The sequence below is a fragment of the Gopherus evgoodei genome, chromosome 15 (assembly GCF_007399415.2).
Source record: "Gopherus evgoodei ecotype Sinaloan lineage chromosome 15, rGopEvg1_v1.p, whole genome shotgun sequence".
NCBI lineage: Eukaryota > Metazoa > Chordata > Testudines > Testudinidae > Gopherus > Gopherus evgoodei.
In genome coordinates, this window is record NC_044336.1 from 7,968,668 (window position 1) to 7,990,005 (window position 21,338).

Consider the following 21,338-nt stretch of genomic DNA (forward strand, 5'->3'; position numbering starts at 1 on the left):
GAAAGGGGGTCTGGCTGTATTTTCTTCATTCTTTCATTTAAAGGGAACAATTCTCTCTCTTCTCCTCTCCTGCCAACAAAGTGGAGTTTTATAATTCCAGGCTCCTGTTGCTCTCCAGTGTGCTCTTTACCTGTTGTTGCTGGGAGTCTGTCCAGCCACAGTGTGAGTCAGAGATATGTCAGGAGCACTTGTACCAGGCTATACCTGACAGCCTCACTGGAATGGCACGAAACAAAACCGTGTGGTGCTTGCCACCCACGGGCTCAGCGCTGAAACATCCATCTGAGATTGCTTACACAGGCTGCTCGGAGAGGCATCAGTGGGAGGCTAACACGAACCTCTCTGATTGCTGCAGGGATCGTGGGGGGTGGGGAACAAAGCAGAGGGAAAGTTACCATATTTATGGTGCCAGCCTTTTCACAGGAAAATATGCATGTGGATTAGCAAACCCACTAAATCCTGGCTGCTTTACAGGTTTACAGTATGTCTGCACTGCAATCATAGGGGATGAATGCAGTTTACGTAGACAACCCCGGCTGGCTTTAATCGCGTTAGCTTGGGTACCAACAGCAGTGAAGCTGCAGCAACATGAGCTTCTGCGCAGGTTGTGCTGGTCTGCCTGGAACCCTGGGTAATCACTTAGGCGGCTAAGCCGTATTGAAGCCCAAGTTGCGGCTTCACTGCTCCAAGCTAGCAAGATCAAAGCGAGCTTGGGTACGTGGACAGGCTGCAGCCACACCCGGGACTGGTGTAGATATTGCCCACTACTCTTGGCTAGAGAGTGTTTGGTATCGAACAAACCAGCCATGAATGAACTGTATCTGGATTGAGCTGGGGGGCATGTGTGGGAGTCCTGGATTACCACAACTGCAAGAAGATTCTTTCATTCAGATGCCCACACTCATGGATTTTCTAGCTATTACTAAGGCTAAGTCGACACTATGGACCTCACAGCAGCTACAGCTGTGCTGCTGGAAGGTCGGCAGCGATGTGGTGTTCATCCTCTTTGAACTCACCATGTCTGCTGAAGTTCACATTCTTGATCCGTGCCTGAAAAGCAAGATCCTGCCTCTGTTACCCACTTGTAGAGTATGTGGGGTGAGGGGAGTCTCTCCCACTAACAGGCTTAGCCCATTAGCTCAAAAAGTAGAGGCTTGTTTTCAATGAATCCTGCTGACCTTTTTCAGCCCATGGCCCTTAAACCGTAGTGTGTTGTCCTAACATTCTTGGCCTTCCTTCCCCTTAGTTTTGTGTATGCATATTGTGTGCTATGGCTGTGTGCTTGGCTGATGCCTTCCTCCCAAGAGGTGGCTGCATTTTTGGGGTGCCATTTTGTATACAGGTTGGGCTTTGAGATCCTTCAGGAAGAAATATACCCCATGCAAACAAAATATCATTATAAGCTGCAGACTACTGCACATTGGTATGTTCTGTGCATGTCACCATTTTGCATGACGTGCTGGACTTAATACTGTGCAGATTAACCAGGCAGGTTGTTTGAATCTACCTCAAGATTCTTTTCACCTGTAATTTACTGTGGAATTAAAATTAAGGTCAGGAAAATGGCGACACGATAACCATGTTTCACAGCATATCAGCTTCCTGGGTGGTGGCTTCTCCTGGACCTTGTCATCATTCACAGACCTGAGTGGTAGCCTTTCCCCTTGGTCTGCGCTCATTCTGCCAAATGGTAAATTATAGTTTAGTGAATGGCACAGATCCTGTATTGGCTCATTATACCTGCTCACTACGCTTTCACTGCTGTTACCCCAGCAGGACTCATAGCTCTCTGTGGTTGCCATCACTAAACTTCCTGACACGTCTACAGTGTTTCATGTAGGGAAGAGTTATTACTCCCCACTTTAGAGGTGGGGAAACTGAGGCACAGAACATCACTTACTCAAGGTATAATACAGTACGGTACAGTACCAATGGTCCCCAACACCATGGCAGGGGAGAGAAGCTCCAGCCCCGCACCTGATGGGGACAGAGAATTCCAAGACTGTTGGCGCCATGCTCTCTGACCCCGGCAGGCAGGGGCCGCAGCTCCTCTCCCCTGCTGGGCACTAGGTGGTGCACCTCAATGCACTGCTTTGGGGACCACTGAAAAACTGACTGGTTTGAAACCCCGCTATACCGTGACCCCGCATTTAGCACGATGGAAATTTTTGGACTCTAAAGATCGCGTTATAGCAGGTTTTCACTGTAGTTAAGTTGAAACTCACTGGGACTTGGGCACCTGCCCCCATTAAAAATACTAGCCTTCATCTGTTGGTTTCAAAGCGCTTTTTACTACCTTGTAGGGTGACCAGACAGCAAATGTGAAAAATCGGGACGGGGTGGGGGGTAATAGGAGCCTATATAAGAAAAAGACCCAAAAATCGGGACTGTCCCTATAAAATCAGGACATCTGGTCACCCTACTACCTTTGGCAAGTGTCCTTGTGCCCATTTTACAGAGGAGACCAAGAACCCCCATTAAACGGCAGGTTTTGAGTACAGGTGCAGGCTAGAACCCAGGCTTCCTGAGTCTCAGTCAAGAGCACAGTCTGCTGCACCCCATGGCTATTACTTACAGGTGGCTTTTCTTGCTGTTTTCATTTGCTGCCTGTGTAGCCCTATGAAGTGGATTGCTATTACCGTGGGAATGTGCCCATCTGGTATAAAGCCTTCAGGTGGCAGAACCAAGAAGAAGGATGTGGTTCAAGGGATCCTCACCCTCTAACTCAGCAGAACTATTTTCTCTCTGAAAGGCCCTCTTGTAAACTAACCACTGCCAAAGGGAAAGTATTTAGGGGCCTGATCCAGAGCCCACTGAAATCAGGAAAGGTTCCAGTTTGTGGCAGCATCATCACTGGGCTTTGACTCAGATCCTAGATTAAAAGCAAAATCCACCAGGCTTTTAATCAGCCAGCTGGTGCACTGAACCATCTCTTCTTATTTGATAGTTTAAGGCTCACATGGCAGTGAGAAAACAAGGAGAAAGGTTGTTACTGTTGTTATCACTATGACTTTCCCCGCCCCTTCCCCATTGATGTTCTCCTGAGAACGACAAACCATACTGCTTTTTCCTAACAGCATTGGCTGTTAGCTGATGTGCTGAAGATGCAGTTGCTGTATCACTCCTCCCGATAGTCGTTCCTCTATGGCTGAGTTTCAAGGAGTTAGTGATTTGAGCCAGTCTGCACTGAAAACGTACCTCTGTCTGTCTGCCTGTCTGTCTGTCTCTCCGAGGTGTGACAAAGCCACTCCTGGAGCGAAGCTGTCCAAACCCCTGGCATAGACAGCACTAGATCACAGGAAGAAGTTTTCTGTTGACCTAGCTACCGCCTCTCTGGCGATGTGGATTAACTACAGGGAGAGGAAAACTCCTCCTGTAGCCATAGTGAGTGTCTACCCTGCAGCACTGCCACTGTAGTGTTTTAAGTGTAGACCCAGCCTGATTTATTATTTGATTACATTAGCGGCACTTCAGCAGCTCTTATCTCGCTTATAACACAGCTACATTCCAGAAGTGGTCAAGCAGCAAAAGATCTGAAGGAAAGTGCCCAGTTTGTGGTTTTGTTGACCTAACGGGGTACTTGAGATTGACTAGATGTTCAGAACGTTTCACGTGCATGACATTTAAAACATAATGTGAGACTCTACTTGCTTATAGTGGTGATAACCCTTGCATCCTAAGCGATGGCAAATATAGTTAAATGGCTATATAATGGGATGCCTGCTCACCACCGAGATGCAGCCACCTCTGGAATAAAATACAACAACTTTTTTTAATAGCTCAGAGCAACTGTGCATGGTGCTTTGGGACAGGAGGCACAATAGAATAGTGGGGTAAACTGTGCTTTGAAATGCATGGGAGCAGCTTCCGTTGACTTCATTTCACTTGTGTGATCGAGACCCAGATGCAGCCCACTGCATGGAACTTTAAACTTAAAGGAGTTGGCATTGGGTGTGGACGCTGGGGCTAACCCAACTGTTCTTATGATGTGTATAAGCTTCAAAGGAGCCCTGAGAGGAAAAATCCAAAAGGAGTGAAACTACCAGGACTATAGAAATGCAATAAAGCTCTATGAAAATTCCTCTAAAAATGTATGGAATTAAACAGAATCCGAGTAATATGCATTGTCCTTCAGTATTTTTTTTATTCCATAGGCTGTTACAAACAAATCTATGGCGAAGTGATCATTTTCTGCTAAATTCTGTAGGACTCTTCCACAGCTGTCTCCAGTGGGATGATGCAGGCCTGTATTACAATTAGAGTTCTGGTTGAAGTCCGTGTTTAAGTTGTAGGGGGAAGTTCTGCTCTCAATTCCAGAGGTGCAGCTCCTATGGACTTCAGTGGGAGTAACATCCATGTCACTGATTGCAGCAGTTGCCCTTTGCGTTCAAAAATTGCTTCTTTCCATTGCATAATGCTTTAATAGAGCGCCACGGAGGCAGCTGGACATAGACGAGTCATTGGTTGTCATGTGGCTAAACAAATAGCCAGGTAGGGTGGAGATATAATAATGGCTGGCTGGCTTTAAACGGTTCCCATGAAACTTGGACACCGCGTAAAACCTAGGGTGGAACCAGTATTATGTAGTGCAGGGGAAGAGCACAAGTTTGGGATTCAAGAGACTTTGACCAGATCTTCAGTTGGTGTGAATTAAAGTCAGTGGTGCTACATCTGTTCACAGGAGCTGAGGAGCTGGCTCCGTGGCTTATGTTCCTGGGTCTGCCCTTATTTTTTGTACATGGCTTTGGGCAAGTCATGTCCCTGCTCTGTGCTTCAATTTCCCCCTCAGTAAAATGAGGATAATAACTGATTGATTTGAAATGCTTTGAGATCTCAGGATAATATTGGTTGGTTTGATGTCAAGTTTTATTTAAAAAGCCACTACTAGAGTATTACAGTGACATTGTAATGGTCATTACTGTAGTAAAGTTGCAGTATTTTGGGTCATTGTAGTAGCATTTGTTTTGTTTTCCAAGGGGAGTTACACACCCATGAACAATGGAAATAGCTGGGCAGTGACTCATGGAGGGGCTGGTCTGACTAATCTCCTCTTTACTAGTCACCAAACTTAGCTACAATAAAGTGTCTTTCCTAAGAGCTTAGTTCCATAAAGGTGTAAGAGGGAGCCTTTAGATCAGCTGTCTGTCTATATCACCTAGGAGCTAGCCAGTCCACTGTCTGCCTTGTTTAAGCATGGCTTTCATGTTTCTCTTCAGGGCCTGATCCAAAGCTTACTGAAGTCAGTGAGAATATTTCAGTTGACTCTTGTGGGCTTTGGATCAGACTCTGAATCCCTGTGGGCCCACTAACATGAATGTTCCTCAAGTTATAAATGAACAGCCTTGCCCATTGATTTGGTGGCATGTTCCAGAATCCTAGTGTTGTTTTATCCTGAAATAGGAAGGACCACTGGTTGTTTCTGACCGTGTAGCACAAGATGCTCCAAGCAGCATGAAATGATGCTCCAAACAGGTTGCAACTGAGAAAATAATCCACTGAAAGTGGGACTTTCAGGGCTGCCTAATGGACTGTGATGCCCAATTCCCGTTCGCTTTCAGGAATTAGGAATTGGGTATCCAAAACATTTTAGGGAGCTTTGAAAATCCCATTCTTAATGCTGCGCAAATATAGACAAGAGTAATTGCTAAAGAGTGATCTCCTGGCTGCCTCACATGTCAGCACTAGGGTAGGACTGTACCCTGGGCTAGCCCTGGGACCATATTGTACCCCCATGCCAGCCCTTGGGTAGGTACCCAGGAGGAGTATTGAGATCATACTGTGCTTTGTGTGACTACACTGGGACCACAGCATGATTTGTCCAAGCTGGCTAGCCCTTAGAAATCCCAGAGCCATTCTTCCTTGAGTAACTGGGGTTGGCTTCTGCAGGGGTTGCTTGTGATGACCTGGGATCTGATAAGGGAAGGATGTATGTTCTCCCGTGAATGGCAAATGATGGAAAAAGACCTCGCTAGTCCAGCCCTTCTCTGTGGCCTTGCAGGATTGTTCCTTGCATGCATGAATGGAGGCAAGTAGTCTCATTTCCATGGATCCGCAAGCGGTTACATGTGTGCAGCAAGAGCCTATGAGCCGGATCCAGAACGCACTGAAGTCCATGGGAGGATGTCCGTTGACTTTAATGGTGTCAGAATTGGGCTTTCTAGTAGGAGCAGCAGCGGCTCATGCACAGAAATCTCAGCTGTAACTGATGTTGCCCTGACTGTGTGTTTCTCTTTTTTTCCCCAGAGTGGCTGCAGTCTGTCCAAGCTATGATGATCCTCTCCATTATCTTCAGCGTGCTGTCCTTGTTCTGGTTCTTTTGCCAGCTGTTTACGCTCACCAAGGGGGGACGGTTTTACATTACTGGATTCTTCCAGATCCTTGCTGGTAAGTGGGGAGTGATAAATGGGTGATGGCTCAGAGGATGTAAAGGGAAAACGCTCTTGGGTGGAGGCATGAAAGCTAATGACAGAGGAGAAGCAAGCTCTTGAATAACAAAGAGGGCTCTGTTTAACTTTTACTTAATTTTAGTTGACAAAGGGTTAGGACTGGGGCAGTGGGAATTGGCTCTTCTAGAAGCTGCAATGCGAAGGCCTCTGAGTTGGCACCTACACTACATGACTGAGGAGAACAGAGCATGAATGTGAGGGCCCGATTCTGCCTTCAGACCATAGGTCTGTAGTCCACTGGTATGTGTATTACGCGGTCCCCACTCTGTGCCAGATCCACGGAGGTTAGAAGTCTGGTATAGACCCTGCTAGGAGGCTGTAGCTCAAGCTGCAGCAGCTGCTTCTTTTAGCCCTAGAAGTTCCTGGTTCTACCCCTGGCGCACCAGCCCTTGTATATGCTAATTCCCAATTAATTAGCTGGGAATTACACATGCTCAGCACCTCTGAAAATCAGCCCCTGTGCCTCTTGGGCTGGGTACACAATTAATGCCCACTTCTTCACCTTTTGGGGTCAGCTGAGACACTGGGGCAACTCCATAGACTTCTGTGCTGTTACAGCAGGGATGAGTTTGGCCCAGTAGCTACATTTTCCTTTTGTTAACCGAGAGACTGGATGCTGACAGCCTGCAGAGAGTTAGACTGCCCCAGGGATCTCACCTCTCCTAGATTTCATACTGAACGGAGTCAGGCTTCCTGAACTGATGGCGTGAGACATGTGACTTCCCAAAAAGACGTTCTTTATAGGCATGCTGTAAGGGGACACAGTGCTTTCCATCTCAGCCAGGTCCACTACAGCTCACAAAATTAGCCAGCCACTTTTCATATCCAGCTGCATCATCTAAGTCTCTTAAATGTAGTTCAGCTTTGAAAACCAGTTCCTTTTAAATGTAGTTAGTTGCAGCTCTTGTTCAGACATGGATGCCATAAACACAGTTGGGTCTGTTAGGTTTCCTAGTATAGAATTATGCAGATGATTTCTAAGAGTTAAATCAAAAAGAACCAAATTGTGCAAATAGGCGCTTGTGAAATTTATATTCCCAAAGGAGAACAATCTGAGGATGAGACTCAGGGGCAGAAGCCACCTGGCTGGCCAGAGCTTTGATAAACTGATCCAAAAGCACCTTGGGAGGTGATCCAGAGCTCACTGAGGTTAATGGAAAGGCTCCCAACCAGTTTTAGAATTCTCTCCTTAGTGGCTGGCAAGTGGGCAGGCTGCGAAGAAGGGACTTGGAAAAGTTTAGAGCAAAGCTACGTAGCAAGCGTGGTATGAAACCTATTACACATTCTGTGCAGAAAGCCATCAAGCAGTAGGTGAGCTTATATTGGGCAATGATCTCTGGAAGAGGCCGTATATAATAACTCCTAGCAGCTCTGGATTCAAGTAAAGAAAATGGATACTGATTGTTAACCACGCACTCTGCATTAATAATGAAGTTCTCCAACTGAGAATTGATCTAATAGTTCTGACCGCAGTGGGCTTCCCTCTCCTTATTGAGTGATATGCCCTGTGCTGTTTCCTCCAAGAAGTTTTCTCCTGCTTGTAATTTCTCCAGACAGGGTTTTTCTGAATGTGGTTCTCTTGCTGATATCTGTCTTTCAAATTCTGCACCCGGGTGAAAAAGGGTAACACTGAAATTTGAGGGCTTGATAATTTCAGGAACACGCATAGGGATATGGCCTGTTAATGATGGTGGTGAGCAGATGATGTGCTCAGCATTGTTCAAGATGCAGAAGAAAGAGTATTTTTCCACTGGAGCTTAGAACCAGATCCTGGGGTCCAGCCAGACTGCACAGCTCACCTACACACACACACGCCCACCCCAGCCAGAGGGCTTCCTGTTGTGATAGCCCCCTTTCCTGTAAGAGGGCTGATCAGGTCAGTAAGCCATGCGTGCAGCGGTAAGTGTGGGCAAGGGTCAGACCCTAACCCTGGAGCCTGTAATCCAAATTATCCATGTTCTCTCTGAGTCACAGGCCTGGCCTCAGCCTGGATCAAAAACCTTTCCAGTCCCTTCTTCACAGCATGCAAACATACCAGCAGCTAGGGAGGAGGCGAAGGGCCTGGTCTGATGCCCTTTGAAGAGAATGGGAGCTTTGACTTCAAGGGATGGTTGGGTGTGTGTCAGTTAACTGGCCAAGCCCACTGCCTTGTGGACACAAGTCCACATCCAGCCAAATGAGCCCCTTGTTGAGGTCCCAGAAGAAGTCAGGGAGTGAATGGGCCACAGCACTGAACTCCCCTCTTGCTCAAGCCAGGATTGAGGGAGCTCGTGGGAAGGCAGTGGGGTGGGGGTACTTGCACTGCTTTTGCCTGCACCTACCTGTTCTGTGGATAAATACAGGACGTCCTTCCCCAGCACTACAGGTATCACTGCCCTCATACCTTTCCCGTAGGGTAGCCTGGAGCTAAATGCTGGCAGCAGCTCCTAAATCAACTCTGTCAGCGTCTCTGCCTCTGTCAAAGCAACGGGCTGAAAAGAAATGGATAAAATAATAGAGCTTGCTTGAGTGCCCCTGCTTCTGTATGGAGAAGCTCAGGACAGTTGTTAGGCCTCATTATCCTGAATTTCAGGATAGCTATTAGTAAACAGCAGCTGGAATCCATGTCCTCAGCTCCTTCAGAGCGGTCTGGTCCAGAGCTGAGCAGCCATGGTCAGAGGAGCAGGCTGGTCTCACCTTGGTCTCCTCTCAGATTTTCTTATGGTGGGCTGGGGTTTAAAGCCAAAAGAGCAAATTCCTGTAGCATCCAGTCTTTGTGGATATTAGTCCTTGCCCTCTCTCTAGCCTTGGAAAGGCCTCGCTTGGCTCCTGAGGAGCCTCGATTCAGGATCCCTTTAGGAACAGGCCTGTGTCTTTCCTACTAGAGGTCTCAGGCAAGGCTAGTTTGAGCGATGGAAATTCCATGACGGCTGAGTGGAGCTGCTGCAAAATGCTTTTGTGGGAGGTGAGGAGACGGTCTCTTCCCAGACACGTCATTCAGCCCTGGCACACTCTGTTCAGAGGATCCTGCTTCCAGGGCAACCTGCTGACTGGGTGACCCATTCTGGCAAGGCCAAGATCCACAGTGTAAACTCCTCTGTTTGTGGAGCCTGACTCACCAGCCGTGCTGAGGCTGAAGCCGATGGGCTGTCAAGTGCAGTTCTGATGTTTCCCAGTGGCTGCGCTGGTTCCAATCCATGCAAGGCCTTTCAGCTGGGAGGAGATGCTCATCTCCCACCATTGCTGCTGCTTTCTGGTGAGGTGACCCACCCATAGTCCCTCCATGTATCTCTGCCTTGTGAGAAGCATGGAATTGTAGGCATTGGGGATAGACAAGACTTAGGAGTTCATATCTAGTCTCTTCTCCTGGGCTGGTGCTGGGTACACCTAAAATATGTTCCCTAGGACCCAGGCAGTGAGCCTCCCTTTAGGAGATTATTCCACCATCTAGATCTCACTGTTAGGAAGCTTTTCCTGACACTCTGCCTAAAGATTCCTTGATGTGAGTTCAGCCCTGTTACTCCTAATTCAGACCCCTTCTGCCACCCTTAAAAACTTCTCCCTGTCTATCATGAATGTCTACACACTGGAAATATTTGTAGATGGATTCCACACACAGTGTAAGCGTGAGAAGAATCAGGCTGTCGGCAGACTGAAAGAACCCTTGCAAGTCAATGCTTCCAGTCCCTTTATCATTTTTGTTCTTCTCTAGATTTTTTCTTCCTTAGTGCCCAGGACTGCAGTCAGTACACTTGGTTAATTTGTATCTAACAGAGCCTAGGCCACAAATGGGTTTTACTGACTGACTTTTGCATTCCATGCATCTCAAGGCATTTTGCAAAGCGCGGAGATGAAAAGGTGGCTACGCAGGCAAACACAGCAGCCATTGCACCCAGCAATAGCTTGCACGCAGCTTTGGGTACTGGAACAACTTGTGTGCAACAAGGGGATGGCAGACAGAGTACCAGGGTTATCTCGCTACTCAAAAACCAATGAGAGCAGACAGAAGAACATTTAGCTTGAGTTCCTGAAGGACAGTTCCTCTGACCATACAAGGGGAATGTTAGTGTTGAAGCTCCCAAAAGAGAATGTTGGCTAGAGCCAAGCATACACGTTTTTCCCATGCTGTGCCATTCCAAATCCCAGCAACCTTGGTCTCCTTCAAATGAGAGGCTAGACTTAAAGTTCTTCCTAGTTCATGGCTGTTCTAGCCTGGTAGTTGCCACATCAGGCTGCCATGAGCTACAGAAGATAAGGTATCAAGAGCATGGTATGGTTAGGATAACCTTACAGTACTTCTATGTGCCCTTCTGTCTAAGGATCTCAAAGTGCTTTTCAGACATCAGGGAATTAAGACTTCACAATGCCCCTTGGAAGATGAATATTCACACAAATGCATGTGCCTTTGTGCACTGAACGGCACCATCAGGTGGCTGAAAATCAAACCCCAAAGGAGTTGCACAAGGTACGCATTGGAACGGGAAAGAGACCCCAGTTCTCTTGATGCCTTACCCTGAAACTTACTCAGGGGAGTATATTGCCAGGGTCTGAATCACTAATTCTGTATCTCCAAGAGAAACAGTTATTGTTATCTCTTCTACCAGATTCTTTCAATGGACAATTGACTGCAATATTTTTAGCCATCTGTAGGTGACTCTGGAATGGTTGCTTGCTGGTTTTCTATCCCACCAGAGTCAAGAGACAATCATTTTGCTTTCTCTGCATGGGCCAGTGCAGTAGGAGTTCTTTTCTGTGCCTGGAAAATGGAAACCGCATTCAGCAGCTTATTAATTAAACATATTCCCACTTCTGCACTTTCTGTGAACAAAGGGGCAGTGTGAAGTGAAATAACAGCTCAAATAGCACTGTGGTTAGCTGTAGGAGGTCCTGATGCCCAGTGGAGAGATTTGGAACAGAGTTGGCTTCGATAGCACCATGAATGGATAATGGAATTGCGGGGATCAACTAAAAGCTCTTGTTTTTGGTGGGGGATAGTGGTGGCTTTGTGTGCTCACTTTGCAGCCCTGGCCATGGATATTTTTTGCGATGCTGCTGGAGTGTCAGTCGATGCTGTGATTCAGAGGGGTCACGCCTGGCCCACTGTAAACACAGGACTCCCAGGCTTGGTCCTTGGCAGCCCTGGGCTTGGGGAAGCTGGGGAATAGAGACTGCGTACTCATCCCATGACAGATAGAAACTCTTCCCTTTGACACTGTGTTCCTCTCTCCTGCCCCCAGCTGTGAGCTGATCACAGAGCATGGGGAGGAGACTAGGAGGGGGACCCAGAGCACACGTCTCCCAGATAAGCTTGGATATGGGCCCATTTTAAAGAATGATTAGATTTCACATGCAGAACGGCTCTCTGCATCACTGCACCAGCAGGTGTGGCGTGACCTTGGGAAATTCTGTGCTTCTCCCGCCTAACGCAATGCACAGGAATTTGGAAGTGAATCTGCGCTCCTGCCATATTGCTCAGAGAAAAGACCTAAACATCAAATACCCCATGTACCAAATCTGAGGCCCGTTGAAATCATTTGAGATATCTAACCCTGCCATGAGCTTTAACTCTGCAAGACACAAAATGTTTCCTACTGGCCTGGTGCTGTAGTTGGGACGTTGGTTCGTGTACTCTGCAGACCCTGGTTTTGAATCATGGCTTGGATCATGTGACACAGGAGCTGGCTGGAGGAGATCACAAAACTGGGCATGATGGGTGATCTCTCCTCTAGAGAGGCTCAGGAATTGTAAAATAGGCAAGTGGTGCAGACCAGGATTGAGGAGCATTGGCAGAGTTGTCTATGAAGGAGCATACACAGTAGCTGTCTACGCTGTGGTGGGGTCATTAGCTAGATTATGCCACCCTTACTCGCCCTGGTAAGCACTTAGTCCTATTAACTTCAGTGGGACTATCCCTGTGAGTGAATGTTCACCCCCCAAGAGTAGGGGTTACACAAACAATATTACCTCTTAATAGATCAGATTCCATGAGTAGATCTCACGAGTGTGATTGCCGAGCTTGATTGTGTGTCGGTCCAAAAATCCCAAATATACAAATCCTCCGAGTTCTGATCAACTCCTACATTCTTAAACCACAGCAGTTTTTTTTTTTCAGGTGCATCCCCATACACCCAGATTTTTGATCAGGCTTCTTTGTTTGTTGCACATGGTTATAGGCTGGATGGGTGGGTTTTTAATCAGTGCTGTTCAGCATTATCCCTGCCAGCATCACTGGCCAGGAAAGCACGGACAGCTCTTGCATTACACAGAGCGTCCACAGTGCAGCTTGTTCTATATTTACTTCTTCTCCCTAGGCCTGTGCGTGATGAGTGGTGCAGCCATCTTCACTGTGAGACACACGGACTGGCAGCCTGCTACAAGTGATACCGCCTTCGGCTTTGCCTACATCCTGGCTTGGGTGGCCTTCCCACTGGCCATCATCAGCGGGGTGATCTACGTCATCTTGAGGAAGCGCGAATAATGAAGCATGAGGCGGGGGGGCCAAGACAAGGGCACTCATGAAGTCCATTGAGGGGATTGAGGCAGGGGAAGAAAAGACGACAAAACAGGAGGAGGGGTGTTAACCAAACCCCCACCCCTTCAAAATAAAAACCCAACAAAAAATCCAAAAGGAAACACACCAAGGGTTACTGTGTTAATTGAAGATGTATATAGTATCTATGGTTTTAAAAAACCTATTTATAACACTTTTTACATATATGTACATAGTATTGTTTGCTTTTGGTGACCATCCGCTATGTGTTAAAGCCTAAAGAAAGTGCCTAAAGAACTATTACTCCTAACAGTGTAATAAGAGCGCAGTATTTTTTGTCCTTGTCTTTGTTTTACCCTGAATGCGAATGGAATCCTCTTTGAAAGCTTCCACCCCAAAGCAGCCCACCAAAGAAATCCCAGCTCCGACCAGATCCCCAGATGGCGTAAATCAGTGCCGCTCCAGTGGCTTGAATGGAGCGATGTCCATTTACACCGACTGAGGAGCCGTCCCCTCCCACAAGTGCCATGATCCTATCACCTGAAGCGTGTGTATCAATACCATGCCTCAGAAACCAAATTTTCAAACCACCTCGGTGATGTAGGAGCCCAAGTCCCATTAGCTTTCCAGCCACACCCAGTTCTGAACTTGGGTTTCTAACTCACACAGGCACATTTAAAAATGTTACCTACCAGTTCCATTGAAATGTTACTGTAACTAGTGTACCTTTTGGAAGTTTCCCCTTAGAACACCGATACTTTACTGTGTTAGGCTTGTGTATAACAAACTCTCATGTACCCATCCCCACACACCCAAACCACCCAAGAACTGTAGCCTATGACCTTGAAATGTATTTTTTCCTTGCCATGTAGATAAAGATGGGGAAAGAATCAAACAATATATATCTATGAAATAAAATACCAAATATGTGAAATGGTGCTATCTATTTGCCATTCCTATATCACTAGCCATTTAACCTTACTCACTGGAAATTCAGTTAACAGTTTTATGAGATAAAGAAGATAGAAATGATAAATAATTCTATGTAATATAAGTGGTCTATAACTGCTTTTGTACTTAGACAAGTTGCTCTTAGTATTGTTAATAAAGCATTTATAACGATTTTTTTTCCCCTCATGGTCAGGAGTAGCAGAAACAAATCTCTGGATGGAACCGATAGGTCTTCATCCTCCAGAATCTGGCTTCTGTAATCCTCTTTCTGTGCTTCAGAGGTGTGTCTGGCAATGAATTGTATGGGCATTTTACTGTAGATTCATATACGGTGCCTTCTGATGCTAAGACTCCAGACATTCTGTTGTTTTTATTGTTTGTTGTTTTTTTGCTTTGCTTTTCTGATTTTATACCGACTGTGTGGACTAAGCAGCAATGAAATAAAAGTCAGAATAACTCAACTGGTTCAGCTTTATTTATTTATTCATTCAGGGCTAGATTGTGAATTCACAAAATTGATCCACTTACGTGCCACTGCCGTATCATCTGAGTACCTCACAATTGTTACTGGGTTGGAGCCTCGCACCACCCTGCCATGTAGGGAAGTATCATCCCTGTAAAGTGGGCATTGCTCAGGGGCCAGCATGCATAGTGGTCAGGCTGCAGCCAAACAGTCTCCAGGTCTTGGGATGGGCTTTTCTGGGTTGCCTTAAGGGCCCAATGGTGAAGTTAGTCTCTTTTCCCCTCACTGGTGAAGCACTGGAATTGGTTACCTAGGGAGGTGGTAGAATCTCCTTCCTTAGAGGTTTTTAAGGTCAGGCTTGACAAAGCCCTGGCTGGGATGATTTAGTTGGGAATTGGTCCTGCTTTGAGCAGGGGGTTGGACTAGATGACCTCCTGAGGTCCCTTCCAGCCCTGATATTCTATGATTTACTGCCTAAGCCCTCCAGGTCTCTCAGTAGGCTGGGGGAAGAAGGAAGGATGGGGTACCCAGACCCACGTTCTCTACCAGGTCTGGGCCTGGTCCAAGGTGAGGAGAGGCAACAGGGGTTTAGTCCCTTCTGGCTGCTACTTGAGATCAGCCTTCCCTGGGCTGCTTCCACCTTCCCTGTTTTCCCTTCAGTTTGGGCATAGCCCCGCTCCTCTGCTTTCAGTCTCAGCCATTTCTAAACCTGAGGGTGGTGCTTTCTAGCTCTCTGAGTCCAGTTTTTCCTCCTGGTCAGGCCCAGCCTCTTGTCCAGGCCTTATAGTCTTGATCCTTGCCCCATGGCTCATTCTGCCTCTGTGGCTGCAGCCTCTCTGCCATCTTGCTGTTCTCTACCTCAATCCTATCCCCGTGTGTCCAGTTCCACTGCCAGAGCTCCCTGGCCCTCCACAGCCAGCTGCTGAGGGACATGGCCTTGGCCCAGTACTGCTTCACTACTTCTTTAACCTTAGTGTGGGGGCTGGACACTCCATCACACCCTGTTTTTCAGATGGAAACTGAAGCACAGAAGAGGTGAAGTGACTTGGTCACGCAGGCAGTCTGCAGCCAAATTCAGCATTGAGCCCAGGTCTCCTGAGTCCCAGTCCAGTGCCTTAACTACTAGGTGTTCCTCCTACGCTAGACAGATTCAAGAAGAACCCACGGTCCAGGAACGTAGGTGCAGGTGCCTGCTGCTGCTTCTTAGCATATGCACATCATGCCTCAGGTGACATGTGACCAGGATTAATCACCGAATTTGGTCCTCTGGTTGGATCATTACCTTCCCTGGGCTGGGTCTGGTACTGACTGGGAGTGGAACAGCACTTAAAGCCTACCTCCTATCAGAGCCAATGGGTGGAGAGTGTGGAACCAGTCCCCACTACCTGGCCACCATGTTAGTCCTCACAGCTGAAGTGGTACGAGAGGGAGCATTGTAAGGTCGTGCTTGTATGGTCTCCTGAGCATGGGGACTGTCTTCTGCTAATGCCCATTGGGGTAGTAAACCCCACCAAAGGAAATGGTGAAAGGTGAGGGCTGCTGACTGGGCTGGATGCAAAGGAGCATGCTGCATTTTGTAAGGGTGTGTTGTGGGAGATCTGGGAAGGATTTTGCTTTCTTGAAGTGTAGCTGTGCATGGAGCCTAACTTCAGCTGTGTGAGGAATATCAGATCTGTCTTAGGGAAAAGAGGCACATGCACCAGCAAGCCTGTATCCTGAAATTATGGGTGACACCCCTTTGCACCTGCATTGCTGGTTTATGTTGGGCCTGTCTTTGTTTCCATCACATGGCAAAGCCTCAGTCTGCCATGGTTAAGTCTCCCAGCCTCATTCACTTCCTTTTCCAAAATGATGGGTGAGGCTATACAAATAAATGTGACATCACTAGCAACCTTTGATGGGCCTCAGCAGTTCCTCCATGGACAAGCATTTCTGCTAATATGCTGGTAACATGAGCCAAAGTGCCAAGCCCTGAGGATGCAGTTAGGAAGGTGACTTAGGGGATTAGCAGGTTGTGAACAGAATGTACTGTCTTAGGGGCTAGTGGTGAAACATTCACACTTCCATTCATTTGGTGCTTTTGGCTGCTGAGAATCTGAGCTCATCTAGCAAGGGGATGGGCAGAGATATAATGACACACAAGTCCTGAGGCTAGTTATAAATACTGGGCCAAATCCTGAGGCTTTTACTTTGCATGTACTCAGTCCCTACTAGGGTTGCCAGCCCTCCAGGATTGTCCTGGAGTCTCCAGGAATTGAAGATTAATTTAAAAGATTATGTTGTGATGAAGCCTCCAGGAATGTGTCCAACCCAAATTGGCAACCCTATTCAGACTTTACTTAGCCCTGGCTCATTGAAGTCCATGGGAATTCTGAATGAGTAAAGACTGAATTAGTCTTGACGGTCCAGGAACCTAGGTGCAGGTGCCTGCTGCTGCTTCTTAGCATATGCACATCATGCCTCAGGTGACATGTGACCAGGATTAATCACCGAATTTGGTCCTCTGGTTGGATCATTACCTTCCCTGGGCTGGGTCTGGTACTGACTGGGAGTGGAACAGCACTTAAAGCCTACCTCCTATCAGAGCCAATGGGTGGAGAGTGTGGAACCAGTCCCCACTACCTGGCCACCATGTTAGTCCTCACAGCTGAAGTGGTACGAGAGGGAGCATTGTAAGGTCATGCTTGCATGAGGACTGCATGGGGACTGGTCACCATTTATTATCATTATCATTAGTAGTAATAGTATTACAGTAGTCAAGGAGTCCCAGTCATGGACCAGGTGCTATATATTGCTATTTATTAGGTGTTTTATGGTAGTGCCTATAAGTACCAGCCATGGTCCAGGCCACAACTGCGCTAGGCACTGTACATTATTAGATGTATTACAGTAGGTCCTAGGGATCCCAGCCATAGGTGAGGGCCTGGTTGTACCTTATTATTGCTATTTCTTAGGTGTATTACAGTAACATTTAGGAGCCCAGTCATGGATCAAGACCCTGTTGTGCTAGGTATTGTCCAAACTCAGAACCAAAAGATGGCTCTTTCCCTAAAGAGCTTATAACAGTTGCACAACTAGAGAGATGGGCCCAACAAGCTTATCTGCCACACAAACGTATGTAGTGCCCAGGACCGCAACCGTTAGTGTGGCTTGAAAACAGGCGTGCCTGCGGATGGTCCACTGGTCCCACGGCTCTGGTGGAGCATCCACAGGCACGCCTGCGGGAGGTCCACCAGAACCACGGGACCGGCGAGTGGCAGAGCGCCCCCCGTGGCGTGCCGCCGTGCTTGGGGCGGCGAAATTGCTAGAGCCGGCCCTGCTCACGTGCCCTCTGTGGTCCAACAGCCTGAGCGCCTAGGCTTGACCCAGATTCGTAGTGGTCTCAGTTGGGGGTTGCATGTAATACCTTTGAGGGATTGGGTCTGAGGTCCAAGGTCACATAGGAAATCTGTGGCAGGGCAGAGATTCAAGGCCTAGGTTAGGACAATCCTTTCACTCTATTGAAAGTCTTCTGCCTCATCTAGAACTGGTCAGAAAACTGATATTTTATCCCCTGTTGGTAATGTTGGGAAAAAATATTTGGGTTTGGATTGACCTTTTGAAGGAAACAAAAACATTCATTTTGCTTTAACTTAAACTGGCATTTTGTTTCAGTTTACAAAAGTACCTAAATGAGATGATAGTTTAAGTCGAAACACATTTTGTCGCTTCCATTCAACCTTTTGACATAAAATATCTTTTTATTTCAGCGGGGGCTGGGGTTAAACTGAAACAAAATAACATGTTGTCGACACTAAAGGAACATTCTTACTGCCTTTTGAAAGGTTGATTCAGAACAAGGATTTCCCCTTCAACGTTTCCCACAGAAAACTGCACAATTTTTGTTACAATTGACATTTTCCAGTGAAAACAGGTTTTGAGAAAACCATATTGTTTTGGCGGGAAAATGTTCTGCATGAAGGATTTCCACCAGTTGTATTAATACATTGACCACTGACAGTGGGCTAGATGGACCTTTGGTCTGACCCAGTATGGCCATTCTTACATGTGTCTCCCTGTCTGTATCCTTAATATACCATCACCATTGTGGCACAGCGCGGGACTCCATGCTCTGGCAGCCAGCCTGGGTGTGGTGCAGTTTGCTTGGTCCCCACTGGCTAGTCTGGCCACTCTCACACAGCTACGGCAGCTTTTAAAACTTCGTGGCCCATGTTAGGAATGGCTGAAGGAACCTTGTTTTTCCTGGTAGGGCTGCTAGGGCTTCTGTGCTCCTCAGCACCTAGCTAAGAACAGGCTCTGATTAGGCAGAGGGGCAGGGTCATTTGAGTGCAATGCATGGCATTGCTGCTGCAGGAATAACAGGCCCTTGTAAGAGCAAGAGAAACAGTTGGTCGTTCTGTATGGCAGGTTTTTACCAGGAGCTTTGTGCAGGCTCCAGGTTTTCCTCTCTCTTGCACAGACATAGCCTTCTTTCAGCCTGACCAAGAACGAATCACTCCCTCACTGAAATGCAGCCTCCTCTGGGGTGGAGCCCGGCAGCCAGGAGGACAACATACCGTGTAATAGCCAGGGTGTGCAGAAGAGTAATTTGGGGCAAGACAAATCCCTACTGATATGAGTCTCATGAAATCTCTAATGAGATTGTTTTATTATGATGATAGCACTTATGAGACCCAGGCGTGGACAAGGACTCTGCAGTGCTAGATGCTGTACGGACATACAAAGCAATGGGATGGCCCTGCCCCAAAGAGCTTACAATCCACATACCAGACCAGTGATGACCGGTGCATAGAGGGAACCAAGCCAGGTGAACCAGGGGACTACGTATTGCAGATCCAGATATTTAATGCCCCCTCCAGCTACATGTGATAGTTTCTATAAAGGCTAATAGAAAAAATTCTAATTAATTTCCACTACATTTTAAAAACAAAATGAACATTTTTCATTTCATTTTGAAATTTTTTACAGAGGTTTTTTGTTTTTTTTAATGAAAAAATGCACAACAGAACGAAAAGTTCCCTTTTTGTCCAGTTTTTTTATTTTTGCCCCCACCCTTGCCCCTCCTTTCTGTCTTTTCTGATCATCCTTTTGTTCTGGGTTTATACAGCTCTGGCACAAGAGAGCCTGGGCTATGATTAACATTCCTAGGCACTAGTCTAATGCTAATAATAATAATAATAATTAATAATAAGGCAATTTTTCCTCAAAAAACCCTTTTCAACAACCTATAGGCTCCTGAGAGCTCCAGTTACAGTTGCAATTCAGTTTTAACGGTAACTCTGTTTTCACTTTCAAGTCCTTCAAAATTCTCTTCTGAGGTTGAAACTTTCCATGGTGTTTGAGCTAAAACCACCTTCCATTTTTAAGTTAAACAAACAAGAATGTAGCTGTTTATATTAATAAATCTCCAGGCTTCATGATCATCTAGTCTGACCTCCTTCCTAGCACAGCCAGAAGATTTCACCAGTGATTCCTGCATCCCACTAATGCCACCTGAGATGATAAAAGGACAGTGTGCCAGGCAAGATGAAATCTCTTTGGCTTGGGTATGACTAGAGTAGGCAGGCCATTTGTCCAGTTTTAAGCCAGACAGTCCTCTTTTCAGGTGGTTTGTCCCCTGTCCGGTACTGAGACAAACCCAAATCTGCTTTTGTCTGGTATCTAGGATGGGGGATGCCATTTTGATGAGTGTGTCGCTCCATCCCCACTGGTGTGACCTCACACACATCGTGTGAATGAGTTCACACCAGTCGGGGCGGAGAGGCGCATCCTTCAAAATGGCATCTGTGGGTGACTTTGTATGGTCCGTGTGTGAGATCACGCTAGCAGGGGTGGGCCCATGCCATTCCCAGAAGTACCAGAATGTCTGATGCCTGGAAATGCCAGAGTGGCCACCCTGGCTTGTGGTCCCCAGCCCTGTGGTATCTAGGTGCAGAGCTGGGGTGTGGCACTATGGAGATGAACCCAGCCACCACGGTGAAGCAGGCAAACAGAGGAATTCATTGAAATAAATGTGCTCAAATAAAACCAGAGGAGACAAAGGCTCCTGCAGCCCTGCCCAGCCCAGGGTCATCAGCTGACATGTCATCCCACTGTCTTCAAGGCAGTGGTCCTGCCCCAAGGGGTGGCCAGTGGATGCTGATCTCACAGGAATGTTTGCAGGTGCAGTTTCTGCAGCAGACTTAGCAGCACCCTGGAGAAGGACAGTTTGGCTGGAGGTTCTGCCCACTGCACTGTGTCTTGCTGGGGCCCTGACGAGGGAGGTTGCACGTGTGGCCATCTACACAGTGCAGACAGCCACACTTGCCTAGGCAGAATTTATTCTCTCCCATCCTTGCACAGGCCAGTCCTCCAGCTGCATGGCAGTGTGAAATGTGGTGTAGCTCTGCCCCCTTGTGGTGAAATGTGCCAAGAAGAGCTCTGTGTAGCTCGAAAGCTTCTCTCTCTTTCACCAGTAGAAGTCGGCAGGTTTCACCGGTAGAAGTTGGCAGGGCCGGCTCCAGGCACCAGCATTGTACTGTGTGTAGGGTCTGTGCTTGGGGCGGCATTCTGCAGGGGGCGGCAGTCCCTGTTGTTTTGCCCCCAAGCAGCGCACCAAATTGCTGCCTCGGACAGCGAGGGCAGTCCGTGTGCCCTTACGGCGGCAGGTGCGTTTCCGCGGTGGCAGCAGTTTGGCAGCAGCTTCTATGTTTAGCTGTCCGCGGCGGCTTCAGCTAAACATAGAAGCTGCTGCCGAATTGCCCCGCCGCGGAAACACGCCTGCCGTCCTAAGGGCACATGGACTGCCCCCGCTGTCTGCGGCAGCAATTTGACGCCCTGCTTGAGGCAGCGAAAACTATAGAGCCGGCCCTGGAAGTTGGTCTAATAAAAGATGCTACCTACCTGGCACACTTTGTTTCACCACAGGCAGAAGCAGACCTTCCACTCATGGTTGCTAAAATAATTTCCAGCTGGGAATAAAACTCCCCTTTTCAGTATGAGAAGCAGATCTTAAAACACAGACAGTCTA

The 21,338-nt window shown here is 47.4% G+C and overlaps 1 protein-coding gene across 1 annotated transcript in view; it reads left to right on the forward strand.

The window, feature by feature from the left end:
* The window catches only part of PMP22 (peripheral myelin protein 22), a 31,147-nt gene extending 16,820 nt beyond the window's left edge, over positions 1 to 14,327 (forward strand). Inside the window, 2 exon segments of the mRNA XM_030534413.1 lie at positions 6,244 to 6,384; positions 12,737 to 14,327. Coding sequence (XP_030390273.1) covers positions 6,244 to 6,384; positions 12,737 to 12,903 — 308 coding nt within the window. The 3' untranslated portion in view covers positions 12,904 to 14,327.
* The last annotated feature ends 7,011 nt before the right edge of the window (positions 14,328 to 21,338 follow it).